The sequence below is a fragment of the Taudactylus pleione genome, unplaced genomic scaffold (assembly GCF_031769625.1).
Source record: "Taudactylus pleione unplaced genomic scaffold, aTauple2 ptg000068l, whole genome shotgun sequence".
NCBI lineage: Eukaryota > Metazoa > Chordata > Amphibia > Anura > Myobatrachidae > Taudactylus > Taudactylus pleione.
In genome coordinates this window covers 3440061-3460702 of record NW_028284470.1, presented here as the reverse complement: position 1 = coordinate 3460702, position 20642 = coordinate 3440061, and the positions used below count along the sequence as shown (strand labels likewise).

Below are 20642 nucleotides of genomic sequence, written 5' to 3'. Positions count from 1 at the left end.
AGCGCAACACACTCGGCAGGCACAGGGCGCTATTAGCCCTGGCGCCGGCCCTGAGTATGAGTGTACTAACCGGTGCCGGCAGCGGTATGCTTGTTACTGTGTAGTGTGGACTGCACTCACTGCGGCCGGGTCCACTGCACATTGTCTAGTGTGTTCCCAAAATTACTTCTATTTCACAATTGGGCTTCTCCAGAGACATCACTGATTTCTCTTGTGGCTCCTGTATTATATAGTGTCTCCATATCCTATGGGGACTGAGGTGTCTGCTCGATCTAACAACCTTCAGATAGTGTTAACTATACCTGGCAAAGCTGGAAAGGCATCGCTTGGTGCCTGCCGGGGCAAACTACTGTGAGCATTTTACAGTGACACTTCGCCAGCAGCGCCAGGGAAGTTGAATGATCAGTTGCAGAAGGAGCCCCGCAGTGGCTCTACTAAAATCTGAATTGCTGCAAATGCGGGGATACAGATTTTCAATTAGCGTGGGATCTACATAAATATTCATCATAAAGTCATTATCACTAATGATAATTATGGTTTGAACTCGCTGCTAGTCCAAACAAAGTTTGGGGGGCATTCAGCATACCTCCTGCCCTAAACTATGACTTCAGAAAACCTGCTGCTTCTGCTAAGTCAGTTTTTCGGAAGTGAAAGACTTTTCTCCTGCTCCTTTAGTTTCTCAGCCTGTCTTCAAGCTGCTCATGTGCAGCATGTAGATAGGCTGCGAAGATTCTCAGAAGACCGAGGAGCAAGATAAAAGTTTGAGGGACTGGCCCAGTGCTGACACCCACCGCCGGCATGAAGACTCCATCCAGTGCAGTGGAGCCGGGAGGAGGGACGATCGGAGATGGCAGCTGCAGGCAGCCAAAACACCGCGGGGAGGGATCTGAAAAGCGAATACTATCTGGGGCTGTACGCCATCTCTGGATGGAGTACAGTACCCTAATCAATTTCCCAAAAATATGATTTTCGGAAATTGATGAATGGGGCCTTCACTATAAAATTACATTCTTATGTAAATTACAGATAAATGCGTTATTTATACTATGATGAATGAACCCTTAAGTCTGCTGCTGTATATAACTCAGCTGCTAATGGGTTTACTCTTTGGAGGGGCTGCTGATTTGGGGAGTGCTAAAGGGGGTTATATATATCGTTGTTAAATGGGGCCCTTAATGTTTATGCCATCATTTTATAATCTGTCCTTTTCACTAGAAATCCCAGAATTGCGGCCTGTTTTTTGGAAGTCAGGCTCTCCCAAAATAACTGTTCTGTGCTTCCCTATTACAGATAGAGTGTAGTGTATGGTAGAAGAATGTCAACCCCTCTGCCCCTCCTCCTCTCTCCTCCCCCAACATGAGCTGTGTGTGTACACAGGAGGAATCTCAATCTATATCTCTCTGCATGTCCCTTTCTGCTGTTTGAGATGAGAATCACTACAACCATGAGACGATCTCTCACTACAGGATGGCATAAACTTATTAAACAACATCACCCCAGTGCAGGTAAGTGGGGCATTTGCAACAAAACAACAAAATAATATGATTTTACTCAATGGGTCGCCACTGTCTGACAACACAGTGGTTTCACTGCGAGACTGAGGCATCTGGAGCCAAATCAGTTCTTCCAACTGTTTCCAGAAGTGCTCATTATTTTATTTATACTTCCTAATCGGTTGTTATAGGACATACAAACTGTATCAATAATCTAAATTAAATGTAACAGGCTTGAGAAACATGATGTATAACGGCATAAATTAGGGTTTCAGAATGTTGCATGACACAAACAAACTTACAATAATAATGACTATAAGCAACACTGTATAGCAGCTTCTAAATGGCTGATTTTATATCGTGCCCTCCCACTGATAGTACCGAGGGCCTGATACAGAGATGGACGCGATCGCAGCTGAGATTTCACACGGAACTCAGCTGCGAAAATATGCTAATAGTTCCAAAGCTAACAGACCACAGGGACGCCCTCCGCTGCCTTCTCACCTGCGTACGATATCGCGTACCATCGTATATATCAGTAACATCAACGCACATCGACCAGCAATGCAGGCCTTGCGAAAGGTCTGTCCTGTCTCAAATACAGCGGCTCTCCTGACACGCAGAGAGCTCTGTTGTTGTGTATATGATCACATTGGCCCATGTAACGGCATCTAAACGGTAAGACACGCCTGCGTTTTTCTGACCCCCCCCCGTTACCTCCCCAAAACGCTGTCTACCTGTCACTCATTTTGCTAATGGGTTCTCTGTGCTTGGGGAATCGCAAAACAATCGCAGCTTGTGCGCAGTGCGGCTCATGCACAATGGAAAACAATCGTTCCATGTGCATAAAAATCGCCATTGCGTACACCTCTGAATCAGGCCCTTAGTCATTAGAATTGGAACCACTGTACATTACATGCAGTAACAGCCGTTTATTTGCATTACTTATATGATGTTTTCACTTCGATTGCGGCACGAAAAAAACTTCCCATGTGAAATGTATAGATGTTTTTATTTATTATTTTTTCCGTATATTGAAAATGCTAATTTCCAAACAATATTCTCTCTTGTGTATCAGAACCTTCATTAGTATATTGTGTATAAATAGAGTATTGTGACTATAGTATTTCCCATAAACGCTGTCAAGCCACAACGCTATGGTGGTAAGTATACGCACCATGGGGATGTCTGTTTTGAGGATGTATCTTGCGTGTTTTACACTGCTCATGCTCCGGAGCCAAGAGCATGAAACTATGGGCCTGATTCAGAGCCGCTCGCATTTAGCGCTCGCTCGTTCTGAAAACGGGGGTGGCTATTCAAATGAACCGTTCGCTCCTTGCGGTCTGTTGACGCCTCCATGTCTGAACGAGCGAACAAAACATGCGCTCGTTTATTTGAAAAAACGCCCCCTGGCCGCTCACATCATACGTCATGTCCGCTATTTATTAGATTAATCGAGTACATCGAACAGCGTATGAACTGCTCGCTAGTCTTGTGGTTGGTTTTTCCAAACCGCAATCTTGCGAGTAGTTTTGGCTAAAAGACACCCAACTGACGTGGCTGATGACAGTGCTGTTTTAATTATGCACACCCATAAAACGCCCGCTTTGACCTTTAAGTACGCCTGCGTTCGGATCTCCACTCCCCGTTTTCAAGCACCTTCCCCTGTTACCACCCACATACGCCTCATTCTGTCACTCAAAATAGCAGGCACTCTCTATCTAGCGAACAAACAATTTTCCGCCGCACAGACTGGTTCACGCATGCGTATTACAATCCGTATGCATGCGCAGTGGTGCACACATCACTCGGTGCAAACGAGCAGCCGCTAACGAGCGGCTCTGAATCAGGCCCTATGGGCGGTGTGGAGTCACACATAATTCAGTATAGGAGCTTCAGCTGATTCACAGGAGGACTCAGCGCCAGTGTTTGTGCACTTGAGCGATTATTTTCTACTGCACATGCAGGAAAAGCCTTGGAAACCCTTACGCACATGCGTCCGTACGCTGTTGTATGCGTAATCGCAGGCATTAGACACAGCTAGGCAATACCAGGGGCGTTTCGGGGTGGTGACTGGGAGGTGGCCTGAAGTGAACGCAAAAAAAGGCCATCTCATGGCTGTGTTATAGGAGTGTCACGGGCGTGCAGTAGCGGCTCTAGGCCCGGGCAAGCCGGGCCGTCGCCCGGAGCGCCATTGTATCCGGCGGGCGCTAGAAACGCCCACCCTCCCTCCCGGTGCTATAGTGACTATGTAACTTCAGGGGGAGGGAGCAGAGGAGGGAAGGGGCGGCAACACAGGACGGCGCTGGGCGCAGCAAAGCCTAGCGCCGGCCCTGTGGGCGTGTCAGTGATAGCGGCTGCATTCCCAGATGCAGAGCCGCAGCCACAGAGGCCATGTTCAGTGGAATTTCTGAAGGAGATACTGTGCCTGCCATAGGTTAGTGCAAGTGTCAATGGTGAAAGTGATGGTGCACCGATGGAGTTGCACTGTCTACGCACATTGAAAGTGGGAGTCTCAGGTTTTAGCACATTCCGCCGCACGTTAATATACAAGGGGAAGCCTGAAACTAGAATTTGCATATTATCGCTGCTGCGACTCTGCTAAAATTTGCGTTTGCGGCGGCATTGGCGTCCACCTCTAAATCAGGCCCACAGAGAGCATACAACCAACTTCGCATACGGGCTTATAGTTTCATGCATGCATTGCGGCGGGCAATTGCGGCATATTTGCGTTCAAATCTGCATCGGCCCCAATATATTAGCATATATTTGTCCACATCTAGGCAAACCGCTGTTTCTTCAATGGAAAAAAAAGCATGTTCAAGCAGATATTCAATAGACTAATTGTCTTGCCATATTAGCAGCAGGCCTATTGTTGTAAGGCACTACAGTGGGGAAAATAGGGCATACATAAAACAGGTACATGTAGAAGGCATGTGTGAAACAAAGTGAAGGGTGAGCTTACAGTACATTCTAATTGGAACAGGACAGAGCTGAGGCAGGGTGCCCCAACACATGATGTCACTCCAACCCCAACACATGATGTCACTCCAACCCCAACACATGATGTCACTCCAACCCCAACACATGATGTCACGATGAAGCAGCAGGACCGCTGGGACAAGGAAGAAGCCGACTACCTGGATGGTCCTAAGGACAGGTCTGGTTGCTCTGCGGTGGCTCTCTAGGCTGCAATGGTGCTGTCTCAAGCACCCTGCAAGCCAAATACTGTGACCTATGTACGAGAGTAAATGCAATGTAATCGTTGCATCTGCGCTGTGCAGCATTCACACATGCGCAATAGCAAACAATTGCTCATTCTGTGATATCAGCATTGCGCCCGTCTCTGAATCAGGACATCAGTGCCACTCAATAAGTCCTGCGACTTTGTGCGTAGACGCCCTGGGAAGCATGTGCCGGACATATTTTGAAGGATCTAGGCTCAGGTTCATTCGCAAGAAAAAATCAATAAGTTACATGAATATAAGCATTGCTTCCTACCAGAATAAGCCCCACTGCCTTTATATTAGAGATGTGTGCGGACCCTCGTGTTTTGGTTTTGATTTTGGCAAACCACCCTCAAGTGTTTTGGTTTGGATTAAGTTTTAGTTTTGGATTTCTTTAAAATGTATTAAAAAATACAGCTCAAATCCTGTCATTAGGACCTGTTTACAACCCAAGACCCGTGATTCGGTTTTTAAATCCGAGTTTGGAACTTACAGCAGACCGAGCAGGGACTCTGATCTACTCGAGCCCCTAAAAGTGATCCAAGCCAGGACTCGATTCGACTCGGAAGAACCCCAAACTTTGGGTATGTTTGATTGTCAGGAAAATCGAACCGCACATATCTACTTTACATGCATACAGTGTTGTGATATATACAACACCATGTACTACATAGGGGAATTGAGAATAGGCTCAGATTTAATGACACCTAATGCTCCTGTCTGATGGGACTTACCACATCTAGTGGTGGTAAGAATGCAAGACCACTATACCCTCCTCCTTCTGACATCTGAATACTAAGGGTCCTATTGCTGAGCACCAATATCCAGTGGCAGAAGTATGGGAGACAATGGAGGCGTCTGCCGCCGGGCGCCAGCACTTAAAGGGCACATCCTCCATCACCCACAATATATTCACCCCACTTAGGGCAGTAAATATGGGGGGTAGGGGGGCACTAAATGATAACTTGCCTCCGGGCATCTGTGATGAACTTACGCCACTGCCAATATCCCATAGTTAAATGAAGAAAAGAGGTAATAAAAAGTAATGGGTCTCCTTGTATAATCTACACACCGAGCTTTGTAACAGATGTCTCCTCTACATGTTAAGGTGCCCACACACATAGCAATATTTTACCTGATCTGGCCGATTCCGACGCATTGGAACAACAGATCGTGTAAAATATGGCAAAATCGTGAGGAAATCGTGAGTCCCCACTCACGATGCGATGCGCGTCCCCGCTGGTCGCACATCGCATCGTCAGATTTGCCGTGCAGTAGGGCAGATCTGACAATCTAGGAGGCGATGCACTGTGAAAGTCTGGATGCAGGAGAGATCGTTTGAAGATTGGACACCAAATTGTGTGCACATCGTGTGCAGAGCTGCCGGGGAGAGTTTCAAGGGAAATCGTACACAAATCGTACACATCGGCTGATCGTCATGTGTGTGGGCACTTTAATGTAGCAGTGCAGACTGTCAGTCCTTCCTGTGTTACAGTATACAAGTCTCCAGCTAGCTAAACCTTAAATCCCTCATAATTACAGTTATGCGGCTTAATCATTTACCTGTACAATATTTGTTAACGGTTAACACAATATAAAGCCACTGTGACCTTGTACTGTACCTATCAACAATAAAAAACATTCACAAAGGTAAAGAGAATTTATGCAGCAGTTAAAGTATCATCTGACTGTAACAAATGTCATTTCTGGGATTATTTGGACTATTCCAGTTATTGTTTGTATGACTTTCTTTTCAAAATAATTGTTCCATTGAAGCACCTTTACCGAGTGGAGATTTTTAATTTCCAGATTATTTATATGGGAGGAAAGACGGCATATTACACCCATATTTGTGCGCCCCCCCCCCCCATTATCAACAGGTTAATTTATTGTGCATTGTGCATTCTCTGAGTTGGACGGAATTTGCATCTGAGTCTTATCGTGCAGAGCTGGGAATATATATATGGCTGGGTGCTAGCTTACACGTTTATACTTCAGGGGCCTCTTCAGTATTAAACCCTGATGGCCCTCCATTATTTATGTATGGAGTTGCAGCAGTGGATACCAATGTACCGGAGTAATTTTGTATTGCTCTGATGCCGGGACAGCTGCTCCGAAGTATAGATGTCCAGCAATCCCTAAAATACACACACTTACTGCAAAATAAGTGACTGCAAAAGTTGATGGGCAGTATTAGTGCACGTGTGAACCTACTTCATGCATGAGCACAAAGAGGGCCGGTGGAGGTGGTGAGATCTAATTGGTTCCCTCTTCGCACCCTCTATCTCCTTCCAATAGGAAGGAACAGGCTCATTGGGCTAACGCGGAAGCCGCGCGCGACTGAAATTGGGGGCGTAGCCTCATTACCATAGGTCACGCCCCCTACGTGGCGTTATGTGTAGGCGTGCCCGCATGGCACGCCTCCAAATAATGTCAGGCTGGGGGTAAAGCCCAATGGCTGGGCTTCCCCCAGCCCTCTCACTTCTGTGAATGGATGCCGCGCGCATGCGTGCTGCATCCATTCACACTCCGGGGGTCCGGCACCGCCACACAGCTGCGGCGGTGGGGGTCCCCAACCTCCCGATTTCACCACCCACGGGCCACTTTGGTATTGTCCCGCTGAAATCGGGATGTTGGGGAGGGGTGCGCCCTCTATGGGTGGCGCACCTGTTCGACCGCACTGGTCGAACACCCCTAGAGCCGGCCCTGCTTCTGAAGATGGCGTTATATCCTGCAGTCAAACTCTGAATCACAATAAAGTTGCATGTACAATATAAAATTAAATTAGAAGTATCATTCTTCCTCTTGTTACTTGTCCTTGCTTCCGGTGCTCCTTGTTTCTTGTCTCCTAGTCCCTTTCAGCGGCTCCGACTCTGTGCTTGCCCTTCATTAGGTTTAGTCTCAGGGAGTGCTGAACTGACTTCCTCTCCCAGTGACTCATCTCTGATTGTCTGTGAAGATACAATTAATATACCAACCCTCGCCCCTTGTCCGCATCCTACCTACAGTAGTTTGTTAGTTTATTGCTGTGTTGTTCCATAGATAAGTCAACTTATAGCTACTGTACTATTCATATATCATGGTTAACTGTTACTTTATATAAACCCTCTACGGTTCTCTGCAAGCATTGTGGTGCCTTAAAAATAAGGGACAATAACATTAATACAAGGGGAAGAGATTCAGAAGCCCTCAGCCAATCAGAGGCACCCGCGATCGTCCCGTTTGCAGGGGTCGAGTACCCGCAAGTGACCGACCTCCTAATTGGCACCTATGCATCTTTCTTGTGATCAGCATGGGATACATTTTGCATGACTATACTCTTACTATGCTTTGACTACTCTTACACTCAGTCCTATACCCCATAGTTGCCTACCCTCCCAGATCCTGCGGGTAAGTTCAAGCTCTAAACTTCCTCTGCCCTGCATTGTAAATTAAATCCCCCGGATCTTTTGTATTCTTTACTGCAGCCAGGGGACCACCAAGGAATTTCTGGGCATGGACAGTGATTTGCTGTAGTCACTATGACTGCTGGATGGGCTCCTCAGTCTCTGCTGTTGACTCTCAGCAAATCACTGTTGGACCTCAACAGGATGGTACACAGCTTGTCTGACCCCTGTGATCAGTGTTTTCTTATTCCAGTGTCTGTTGCTAGTGTGTGTGAGCTGTGGCTGACAGTGAGAATGTTTTATTAGTAATTAAACACATAAACAGGACAATACAACTGAAAGTTTTAAAATCAATTTTTTACCAAGAGATGGTCATTAAAGTAAGTCTGTAATTTCTTATCATATATGGCAAGCCAATGATATTTAGGTGAAATATAGGCTCAAAAGTAGTAGCGGCATCACATTAATCATGTATATTGTGCTAAATGTGAGAAAAAAAGAAATATCACAGTAGATAGTTGAAAACAAGAAATCCAGTATTACAGGCAGAAATGTTAGTATCAATACTTGCAAATATATTGTTACTAATGTTATATAGAAATATCTCACAAGAAGCATTTAAGCACATATAGGGCCTGATTCAGACCCGCTCGCAAGCGGGTCGATGGTGGCCCAGTGCGCATGCACTGTACTGAAAGTCACTGTAATCTCAATTTATTTATTTATTATTAATAGTTTCTTATATAGCGCCGCAAATTCCGTTGCGCTTTACAATTTGAATCAACATTAACATTGTACTGGGTTGTAAAAGACATACATACATAAAAGACATACATAAGGGTAAGAGGTAATATTTGTTTATGTACTTTGTAAGGCGCTGCAGAACACTTGTGGCGCCATATAAATAAGTATTAATAATAATAATAATAATAATGATGAAAAACAACTTTTCCTTATGTATTAAAAGCTCACACACACATGTAAATAAATAAATACATACTATGCATATTTTGTATTAACTGAATATAAATAACTGATTATAGCCAATAGTTTCTTGCAGATATTTGTCAAACAATGATCGACCAAGAATGCCGCCCTGTGACTTCATACCAGAAATATATGAGGTACGTCCGTTATCGGATTGATTTTAACTGTCTTGCAACCAGTGGCGTAACTATAAATTTGCTCCCCCCTGCCAAAAATGTTTGACACCCCCCCCCCCCCCCATATGGCATTTTGGTAAAATAATTACAGGGCCATTTACATGCAATTTGGCTCCCAGTGCAAAAGTTAAAAATGCGCCTCCTCCCCCCCCTAGACAGTTTACAGTATTTTCCCTCCTTGTAGTAATGCCCCTTACACATTATACCACACACCGTAATGCCTCTCACACATTATTCCACACACCATGATGCCCATTACACATTATGCCACACACTGTAATGCCTATTACCAAAGTACCACTTACATATTTGCCCCCTGACACCATTTTATGCCCCACAGTAAGGCTTCTAATTACTTTTAAATTACCTGCTCGTTATCAGGGGTCTTATACAGTGCCCCCAGTAGTGCCCCTTATACAGTGCCCCCAGTAGTAGTCCCTCTATGCAGTGCCCCTTATATAATACCCCCAGTAGTAGTCCCCCTTATATAGTGCCCACAGTAGCAGTCCCCCCCAGCAGAGCCTCCATTAGTAGTGCTCCCCCAGCAGTAGTCCCCCCCCAATAGTAATTCCTCCAGCAGTGCCCCCAGTAGTAATCCCCCCCAGCAGTGCCCCCAGTAGTAACCCCTCCAGTAGTAGTGTCCCCAGTAGTAGTCCCCCCCAGCAGTGCCCCCAGCAGTGCCCCCAATAGTAGCCCTCCCAGCAGTGCCTCCAGTAATAGTCCCCCCCAGCAGTGCCCCCAGTAGTAGTCCCCCCCCAGCAGTGCCCCCAGCAGCCCCTCCCCCAGCAGTGCCCCCAGTAGTAGTCCCCCCCCAGCAGTGCCCCCAGTAGTAGTCCCCCCAGCAGTGCCCCCTGTAGTAGTCCCCCCCAGCAGTGCCCACAGTAGTAGTCCACCCCAGCAGTGCCCCCAATAGTAGCCCCCCCAGCAGTGCCCCAGTAATAGTGCCCCCCCAGCAGTTCCCCCAGCAGCCCCTCCCCCAGCAGTACCCCAAGTAGCAGTGCCCCCAGTAGTAGTCCCCCCCAGCAGTGCCCCCAGTAGCAGTCCAACCCAGCAGTGCCCCCAGTAGTAGTCCCCCCCCAGCAATGCCCCCCAGCAGTAGGCCCCCCCAGCAGTGCCCCCAGTAATAGTCCCCCCAGCAGTACCAGCAAACCCTCACCCCCCCGGCCAGACACACACATACACAAAAAACAAACAAAAAAAAACTCCACTCACCTTGATCCCCGCCCTGCTCCTCCGTCCGGCGTCCTCCCGGGCCGGCCCGCTCTGCATGATGGGAGAGACATCATGACGTCTCTCCCATCACTCACTGCAGTAGCCGGAATCCCAGCTACCGCAGTGGGCGCAGCAGCCAATGAGAGTCTGACTCTCATCGGCTGCTTAAACAAACACACAGCTGTCGGCGCCGGCGGCTGTGTGTTTGTTATAGAGCTATTTCACACATGCCGGTTTTGAGGTATTTAACCGGCTGTGAAATATAGTACTGCAGGGAAAGGACAGGCTCCTTTCACACGGGACGGTCACGGCACGGTCGCCGTGATATAGCCGGAAAAAACTACTATGCAGAACGGTGCCGTGCCGTGGCCGTGCTGTCCCTGCACGCCAGTAGTGTGAAGGAAACAATGTTTCCTTTCACACACACTGGCCTCTGCCGGCCGGGCTTGTGCAGCAGCAGCTGCTGCTGCGCATGCCCAATAGGAAAAAAAAAAACCTGACATAAAAAGCGTCTCAAAGCCTCTGCTTATGAAAGGCACTGAGTGCCAGAAAAAAGCCGGCTGGCTACCGCTCGGTTCTTGCCTGGCCGGCCAAAACCGGCATGTGTGAAATAGCCCATACTGTGTACTAGTGCGGACGGCACTTATGTGCCGTCCACACTACCGCCCTGCCTGGGTGAGTAACAGATGCTAGAGGTCCAGTAGGACCTCTAGCATGTCTCCTCCTAGGCGGCGGCCATTTTTGGAGGGCCGTTTACTCCAGATTTCATGCGGACGGCTAGTAGACATGGAATTTGCAGCCACCTCACCCCACAAGCCTCCGCGCCCCCAAGCCACCGCGGGGGCTGCGGGGGCCGTAGTTACGCCACTGCTGACAACTATGAAACCATAAATCGCATCACAGACATATCATGCCATGCACAGTGTGAGTTGGTCTGTAAACTAAGCTACATGCTGCAGATATATTTATACAGTGAGGTATGATATGAGACAAAATTAATAGTGATCTTCAAGCTTTCATCTACAGTATACAGTATGTGATGGGCAGGGGCTGGCTGGCAACTTTTAGTCTGGGGGGCACATACAGTCAAGTGGCCCGGGCGTTTCTACCCGCACATGGCAACTTACCACCTCTTTTTACCATTCTATCCCGTAGGCAGGGTTGCCTACCCTCCCGATTCGGGCGGGAGCCTCCCGATAAACGGGTGCAGCTCCCGCCCCCCCGGAAAGGCAGGCAAGCCTCCCGCATGCCGCTGATCCCCTGTCTCCCCCCCGTCAGTACCTGAGAAACCCCCTTCAGCGGGGGGCCGCTGACGCGATTCGTGTCATTTTGGCCCCACCCCTTGCTTCACAATGCCTGTATTTCAGCATTGTGTAGCGGGGGCAGGGCCAAAATGACGCGATCGCGTGGCCCCGTCCCCTGTCACACCCGGAAACGGCCTTCAGCCCGCCCAGGCCACGCCCCCTTTTGCTGGCCACGCCCCCTGTTCTGCCGATCTGGCTGCTCCCTCCCGGAAGGAGCAGCCAGATAGTCGGCAAGTATGATCCCATGGTAACATTCTGGATTACAAGTCTAAAGGCCCCCATACATGGCACGATATAGGTGCTATATCGTGCCGTGTATGGGCACGATATCATACCTGATATCGTGCTGCGCGCTCCCGCGGGGTCGTACATTGCATCCCCAGGTCTTCCTGCAGAACCATCTGATCTGGGATGCAATGTACGATCCCATTCAAATGGAGGAGGGGGGAGCCGGCATATCGTGCGGTCTGCGGGGACCGCATGATTGCCGGCGGTAACAGCACGATCCGTCTGCTGGCAGATCAGCAGTCGCACTACACGGTGCATCGCACCGTGTATGGCCACCTTAAAACTAGAGGCAGATTTACTCTATTGCACAACCCAAAACAATCAGGATAAAATGAAGAAAAGTTTTTTAAAAAACAAATTACTATGACTGCATCTTTATAATCACCCAGACATAAAAATGAAGTATGTACAGCATGGGATGTAGTCAGGAAGCCATCGGTCACATACATACAATTACACACATACTGTACATACAGACACACTTATTCACAGTCACACACATTCATACAGTCACACACTAATACACACTTCGTCACAAATTAATACACACACACACAGTATACATACATAGTTACACACATACATACAGACACACTTATTCACAGTCACACACCAATACACACATACATAGTTACACAATAATACACACACATTCAGTCACACACTAATACACACCTACAGTCACAAATTAATACACATACACAGTCCATATATAATCACATACACACACACATTCATAAATAGAGTCAGACACACATAGTCACAGACATACATACACACACTTATACAGACAGACATACACACAGTTACACACACACACACACACATAAACACATACATACAGATACACATATATATTATATATACACACAGATACATGCATACAGAGACGCATACATACACACTTATACACACAAATACATCATACATGCCTACCCTCCCGGTTTTCGCAGGAGGCTCCCGATTTTTCGGGTAACCCCCCGCACCCCCGGAAGGGTAGGCATTTCTCCCGCATTCTGCCCACTTCCTAGTGAAGTGGGCAGAATGAGGAGAATACCCGTGGCGATTGTGGGTCTCTGTGAAGGGGGCGGGGCTTAAGATGTGATTCTGCATGAATCACAGCATTTGGCCCCGCCCCCTATGTAAATTTTACCCAATCGCGGCAATTTTACCCAATCGAGGGGGTGGGGCTTAATGACGCGATTCATTAGGCCCCGCCCCCATCGTCCCCCTGCTGTTTCTCTTACCCGGGCTTCTCCCGGGAAGAGATTCTGAAAGGTAGGTAAGTATGAAATACATACACAGTCACAGAACCTCCCCCCCCCACTTTCTCTCTATCACCTTACAGCCAAGCAGGGTACAGTATACTCACTTTACTGTCTCCTCCATCACCTCCTCTCTCCCTTCATGATGCTGGCCTGGCCTCTGACTGCCGTGTAGCCCCGCCCCCTGCCCCGACTCCACCTCCCTGTTAGCCTCCTTTCAAACTGCACTGCACTGTGACTGCAATTATCAATGGCCGGGGGATCCGTTCCCAGGGTGATGACGTGCACTCAGCACGGGGAACAGGAGGCGGAGCAAGAGGGAGGACGTCCGATGGAGCAGAGGACCAGCCCCAGCCGACGGCCTTCCACAGCCTGCTATGTATATGCAGAGCACGGCTGCGGGCGGCCCTGGACCACTAAAATTTTACCGGCCCGGGGGGCACATGGCACCCTGCCCCCCGGCCCAGCCCGCCTCTGGTGATGGGTGCTTTAGCCATCTCTGTACTACTGAATGTTAATCAAAATTGTAAAATAAAATGAAACCTGCTTTTTCATTAAAACTTCAGCGAAATGATTGGGGCAAACGTACCACAGATCCCCACCTTAAAACTTTACATAATGAGTCTGCTAGGAGAAGGGCTTTAACAATTTATTATTTTATTTATTAACAGTTTCTTATATAGCGCAGCATATTTCGTTGCGCTTTACAATTGGAAACATAAATAGAGCAAAACTGGAACAAAACTGGGTAATAACAGACAGATATATAGGTAGGAAGGCCCTGCTCGCAAGCTTACAATCTATAGGGAAATTGGCATTGATACACAAGGATAGGTGCTATATATTGCATTTTGGTCCTGCCAGAATGCAGAGTTTTTGGGTGGGCTGCATGATCCAGGGGCCTATTCATCAACACTAAATTAACGTTTTTAAGGACATTTTCCTTAAATAATGTTATTTTAGTATTCATGAAGCCACTTAGCACAGGAGATATCACTGATATCTCCTTGCTAAGTCCCCCTGCGTTAATTTCCACACTCCCCATACATTAAAAGGAGAAGTCCAAGAACAGAACCAGCGGAGGGGGGGGACACAAACTTACCGCATGTGTAGGCAGTGCTGCGCATGCGCTGGGTTAACGAATTTAACAGCGCATGCGCAGCACTGTTTCCAGCTGCGATAAGTTAGTGTAGACAGGGATAACTATCTATTTCCTGAAAAGCTGTCATCGCAAAAATGACAGCTTGTCGGAATAGACAGTTATGGAGAGGAGGAATGATGAATTCCTCTGGTAATTCATACTTGCCTATCCTCCCGATTTGGTCGGGAGCCTCCCGAAAATCGGGTGCCGCTCCCGACCTCTCGGGAAAGCAGGCAAGTCTCCCGGCGGCTGCAAACCCCTCCTGCCCCCCACCGCAATTACAGGAAAGTCCTCGGCAGCGGGGGGCCTGTGACGTGATTCACGTCGAATCGCGTCATTTTGGCCCCGCCCCCTGCTTCACGCTGCCTGTAATATCGGCAGTGTGTAGCGGGGGTGGGGCCAAAGTGATGCGATCGGGTGGCTCCGCCCCCCGCTCTGCCCGCATACTCTTTTAGTCTGGCCAGCCCCGCCCCCGTTTGCTGGCCATGCCCCCCCCCCCAGTAAAGCCGATCTGGCTGCTCCCTCCCGGAAGGGGCAGCCAGATAGTCGGCAAGCATGTGGTAATTAGGTAGAACTCCATGCGAATTCTAAACCTAATTACCTCCAGGGAAAGTTTAGTAATAATGAATAGGCCCCCCAGTCACACAGGAATGTCGGCCAAATATCAGTAGGATGTGAAAGACAATGTGTGAGGTTATGTGTGGACTGTGAAAGGGGATGTAATTAGATATGGAAGCTATGAGGGCTATGTGGGCGGTTCTGGAATCTGATAAGCTTGCCTGAAGAGGTGAGGTTTCAGGGAACGCTTGAAGGATTGGAAACTAGAGGAAAGTCTTATTGTGCGTGGTAAGGCCTTCCATAGAGTGGGTGCAGCCCAATGCATTTGTATTTCATAGAGTGGGTGCAGCCCACCCTATTGTATTTAACAATATACAAGTACTAGTACTCTATCCATGTTCTGTATACTAGCTGCCCCATTGTTAAAATATAAAACCAAGATACTGTAGGATTGGGACACACTGCAGCCTGGAATGTCAATTACATGTGGTTCCCATACAAGTAGTCTGTGTCCTGTAGGAAGGGGGAGGGCGGAGGTGGTTTGGCGGGAGAGAGTAGGAGAAGTATAGGGGAGAAAGTGGGAAGAGAGAACTACAGGGGGAGGGGGGAGGGAGAGAGCTGCATGGGCACAGAAAGGTGGAGGGAAGAAGAGAAAGGGAATGCTGTAGGGGAGAGAAGGAGGGACGCAGAGCCCTATGTTTGCATAATATAAAATCTATGTAATAGAAACGGCTATATAAACTTTCACAATCAAAAGTGAGCTTTAATCTACATACGTGTAAAGCAATGCATGCCAACATACAGAGCCGTAACTAGACTTTTTGGTGCCCTGTGCCAGAGAGAGCATTGATGCCCTCCCCCCCATTTCTTAAATAGAGGCATAAGGAGATGCTGGGGATAAAAGAAGAGGAAGCTACATGTGAGAATGATAATAAACAGGAAAATTGACAGGCCCAAACAGCGCACCCTGCCCTGCAGTGCCCTGCCACAGGTAGCACTACCCTAGTTACGGCCCTGCCAACATGTGACATGCCACCTGGCTGGTGACCTCCTTCAGCTGGGAGGCCAAAATACTGGCACACAATGTCTGACGCTATATTGGATTAAACCTCACATCTGATTTCATTTCTGGGGGTAAATTTACTAAGGTGATAGTTTTTAGAAGTGGAGATGTTGCCCATAGCAACCAATCAGATACTACTTAACATTTAACTAGCACCTTCTAGAAGATAATAGCTAGAATCTGATTTGTTGCTATGGGCAACATCTCCAATTCTAAAAACTCTCACTTTAGTAAATGTACCCCCTGGTCTGGTGTTTTTTATGCCTCCAGATGATTTCATTTACCGAGGAGGTTTATGCGTGCGTGCGTGTGTGATTGTGTGATCCAGACTTTGAATAGGGATTGATGGACTTACTAAACAAAGCTGTTATGATGTGTATGAGTCCCTAGAAGTGACAGATACAGCCATTATTGCCTGTGAGATCTATCTCAAACCTAATCATATCTATCTATCTATCTATCTATCTATCTATCTAATCTATCCAATCTATCTAATCTATCCAAATGACACGATTCTTGCAGGATCACGTAGTTAAGCCCCGCCTCCTACAAGGGGACCCTCGATCGCTGCAGAAATTCTTCCCATTCCGGAGAAATGCCTACTCTTCCGGGGGTGCGGGGTGTCTCCCGAAAAATCGGGAGTCTCCCTCGACTTCTGGGAGAGTAGGCATGTACAGTATGTCTAAAACCTAATCATATCTACAGTATCTATCTATCTATCTATCTATCTATCTATTAGGGGTGAGCGGGTTCGGATTTCTGAAATCCGAACCCCCCCGAGCCCCCCCGATCCGAGTCCGATCCGAGTCAGGCTCGACTTTTCCCGCCTGACTCGGATCTGACATCGAGGCAAAACGTCATCATCCCGCCTTCCGAGTCTCGCGGGTTTTGGATCCTATATAAGGTACCCGCGTCGGCGCCATTTTCTCACTCGGCTGTGGACAGTGAAGAGGGAGGGTGGGAGTTAGTGCTGTGTAGTGTAGTGTAGTGTAGTGCTGCTGTTGTCCACTACTTCAAAGTCCATAGGGGCTGGCTGTGTTGTGCTGTGCTGCTGTTGTTAATAGGGGCTGTGTCCACTACTTCAAAGTCCATAGGGGCTGGCTGGACTGTGTTGTGCAGTCAGTTCTCCATAGGGGCTGTGTCCACTCCAAAGTCCTGTGCAGTGTCCCAGTCCTAAAGGGGTGCTGTAGTGTTGTCCAGGGGGTGCTCTGTCCATCAGGGGTGCTCCCCCCAAGTGCTAAAAAAATAATATATTTTCTGTGTTTGTGAATTGTGTGCGCAGTAGCCGCACGTGCATCAACAAAGTAGTGCCAAGCGTGCGCCTGTGTCATAAGTAAAGGGCCGGCTGGCTTGACCGTTAAGGGTGCTGTAACCCCCGAAAGTACACTCCAGTCCAAACCAAAAAAAAAATTATTTTCTGTGTTTGTGAATTGTGTGCGCAGTAGCCGCACGTGCATCAACAAAGTAGTGCCAAGCGTGCGCCTGTGTCATAAGTAAAGGGCCGGCTGGCTTGACCGTTAAGGGTGCTGTAACCCCCGAAAGTACACTCCAGTCCAAACCAAAAAAAAAATTATTTTCTGTGTTTGTGAATTGTGTGCGCAGTAGCCGCACGTGCATCAACAAAGTAGTGCCAAGCGTGCGCCTGTGTCATAAGTAAAGGGCCGGCTGGCTTGACCGTTAAGGGTGCTGTAACCCCCGAAAGTACACTCCAGTCCAAACCTAAAAAAAAATTATTTTCTGTGTTTGTGAATTGTGTGCGCAGTAGCCGCACGTGCATCAACAAAGTAGTGCCAAGCGTGCGTCTGTGTCATAAGTAAAGGGCCGGCTGGCTTGACCGTTAAAGGGTGCTGTAACCCCCGAAAGTACACTCCAGTCCAAACCAAAAAAAAATTATTTTCTGTGTTTGTGAATTGTGTGCGCAGTAGCCGCACGTGCATCAACAAAGTAGTGCCAAGCGTGCGCCTGTGTCATAAGTAAAGGGCCGGCTGGCTTGACCGTTAAGGGTGCTGTAACCCCCGAAAGTACACTCCAGTCCAAACCTAAAAAAAAATTATTTTCTGTGTTTGTGAATTGTGTGCGCAGTAGCCGCACGTGCATCAACAAAGTAGTGCCAAGAGTGCCCCTGTGTCATAAGTAAAGGGCCGGCTGGCTTGACCGTTAAAGGGTGCTGTAACCCCCGAAAGTACACTCCAGTCCAAACCAAAAAAAAATTATTTTCTGTGTTTGTGAATTGTGTGCGCAGTAGCCGCACGTGCATCAACAAAGTAGTGCCAAGCGTGCGCCTGTGTCATAAGTAAAGGGCCGGCTGGCTTGACCGTTAAAGGGTGCTGTAACCCCTGAAAGTACACTCCAGTCCAAACCAAAAAAAAATTATTTTCTGTGTTTGTGAATTGTGTGCGCAGTAGCCGCACGTGCATCAACAAAGTAGTGTCAAGCGTTCGCCTGTGTCATAAGTAAAGGGCCGGCTGGCTTGACCGTTAAGGGTGCTGTAACCCCCGAAAGTACACTCCAGTCCAAACCAAAAAAAAAATTATTTTCTGTGTTTGTGAATTGTGTGCGCAGTAGCCGCACGTGCATCAACAAAGTAGTGCCAAGCGTGCGCCTGTGTCATAAGTAAAGGGCCGGCTGGCTTGACCGTTAAGGGTGCTGTAACCCCCGAAAGTACACTCCAGTCCAAACCAAAAAAAAAATTATTTTCTGTGTTTGTGAATTGTGTGCGCAGTAGCCGCACGTGCATCAACAAAGTAGTGCCAAGCGTGCGCCTGTGTCATAAGTAAAGGGCCGGCTGGCTTGACCGTTAAAGGGTGCTGTAACCCCCAAAGTACACTCCAGTCCAAACCAAAAAAAAATTATTTTCTGTGTTTGTGAATTGTGTGCGCAGTAGCCGCACGTGCATCAACAAAGTAGTGCCAAGAGTGCGCCTGTGTCATAAGTAAAGGGCCGGCTGGCTTGACCGTTAAAGGGTGCTGTAACCCACAAAGTACACTCCAGTCCGAACCAAAAAAAAATTTATTTTCTGTGTTTAGCCGCACGTATATATCAAATCGATATAACATAAATGGAGGACCAAACTTTCTCCGATAAAAATAAAATAGAGAAAGATCAAGAACCACTTCCTCCTAGTGCTGAAGCTGCTGCCACTAGTCATGACATAGACGATAACATGCCATCAACGTCGTCTGCCAAGGCCGATGCCCAATGTCATAGTAGAGGGCACATACAATCCCAAATGGCAAAGTTCAGGAAAATGACCTTGAAAAAGACATTTAAATCAGCTGAAGAGAAACGTAAACTTGCCAATATGCCATTTACGACACGGAGTGGCAAGGAACGGCTAAGGTCGATCCCTAGTATGTTCATGACTAGTGGTTCAGCTTCACATGACGATGGAAGCACTCCTCCCACTAAAAAAATCAAAAGAGTTAAGCTGGCAAAAGCACAGCGAAGAACTGTGCTTTCTAAGAAGATATCACAAATCCCCAAAGAGAGTCCAAGTGTGGTGGTGGTTGCGATGCCTGACCTTCCCAGCACTGGACGGGAAGAGGTGGCTCTTTCCACCATTTGCACGCCCCCTGCAAGTGCTGAAAGGAGCACCCACAGTCCACTTGCTGATATGCAAATTGAAGATGTCACTGTTGAAGTACAACAGGATGAGGATACTGGTGTAGCTGGCGCTGAGGAGGAAGTTGGCGAGGAGGATTCTGATGGTGATGTGGTTTGTTTAAATCAGGCTCCGGGGGAGACAGTTGTTGTCCGTGGGATGAAAAAGCCCATCACGGTCATGCCTGGGCAGAAGACCAAACATTCCACCTCTTTGGTCTGGCAATATTTCTATCCAAATCCGGACAACAACTGTCTTGCCATATGTACCATATGTAAAGGTGAAATAAGTAGGGGTAGGGACGTCAACCACCTAGGAACATCCTCCCTTATACGGCACCTGCAGCGCGTTCATAAAAAGTTACTGTCAAGTTCAGAAACTTTGGCTCAGACCGTAAGCAGTCCAGGGACACCTAAATCCCGTTGTCCTGTTGTATCCAAGCGCCTGCAAACCACACCGTCAACTCCCTCCTCGTCAATTTCCTCCTTAGTCAGGATCGGAAGTAGTCCTGCAGGCCATATCACTGGCATGACTGACTCTCCTATCCGGGATTCCTCCGGAGGATCCTGCATTGCTACGCCTACTGCTGCCGCTGCTGCTGTTGCTGCTGCTGCTGGGAGTCGTTCATCATCCCAGAGAGGAAGTAGGAACACCACTACTTTTACTAAACAATTGACCCTCCAACAGTCCTTAGCGAGGAGGATGAAGTACGACAGCAGTCATCCTGAAGCAAAACGTATAACTGAGGCCTTGACTGCTATGTTGGTGTTAGACGTGCGTCCGGTATCCGCCATTAGTGCAGTGGGATTTAGACAATTGATGGAGGTAGTGTGTCCCCGGTTCCAAATCCCGTCTAGATTCCACTTCACTAGGCAGGCGATACCGAGACTGTACAGAAACGTCAGAAAAAGTGTCCTCAGTGTCCTGAAAAATGCCGTTGT

The 20642-nt window shown here is 47.9% G+C and overlaps 1 protein-coding gene across 5 annotated transcripts in view; it reads left to right on the top strand.

Moving 5' to 3' along the window:
* The first annotated feature begins 1358 nt into the window (after nucleotides 1-1358).
* The window catches only part of AGXT2 (alanine--glyoxylate aminotransferase 2), a 60330-nt gene continuing 41046 nt past the window's right edge, over nucleotides 1359-20642 (top strand). For 2 of the 5 annotated variants that reach the window (XM_088466982.1, XM_088466981.1), the window contains exons 1-2: nucleotides 1359-1505; nucleotides 9167-9230. In XM_088466982.1, coding sequence (XP_088323108.1) covers nucleotides 1427-1505; nucleotides 9167-9230 — 143 coding nt within the window. In that variant the 5' untranslated portion in view covers nucleotides 1359-1426. Of the gene's footprint in view, nucleotides 1506-9156; nucleotides 9231-20642 lie in introns of all 5 variants that reach the window. The other 3 variants (XM_088466984.1, XM_088466980.1, XM_088466983.1) reach the window with 2 other exon arrangements.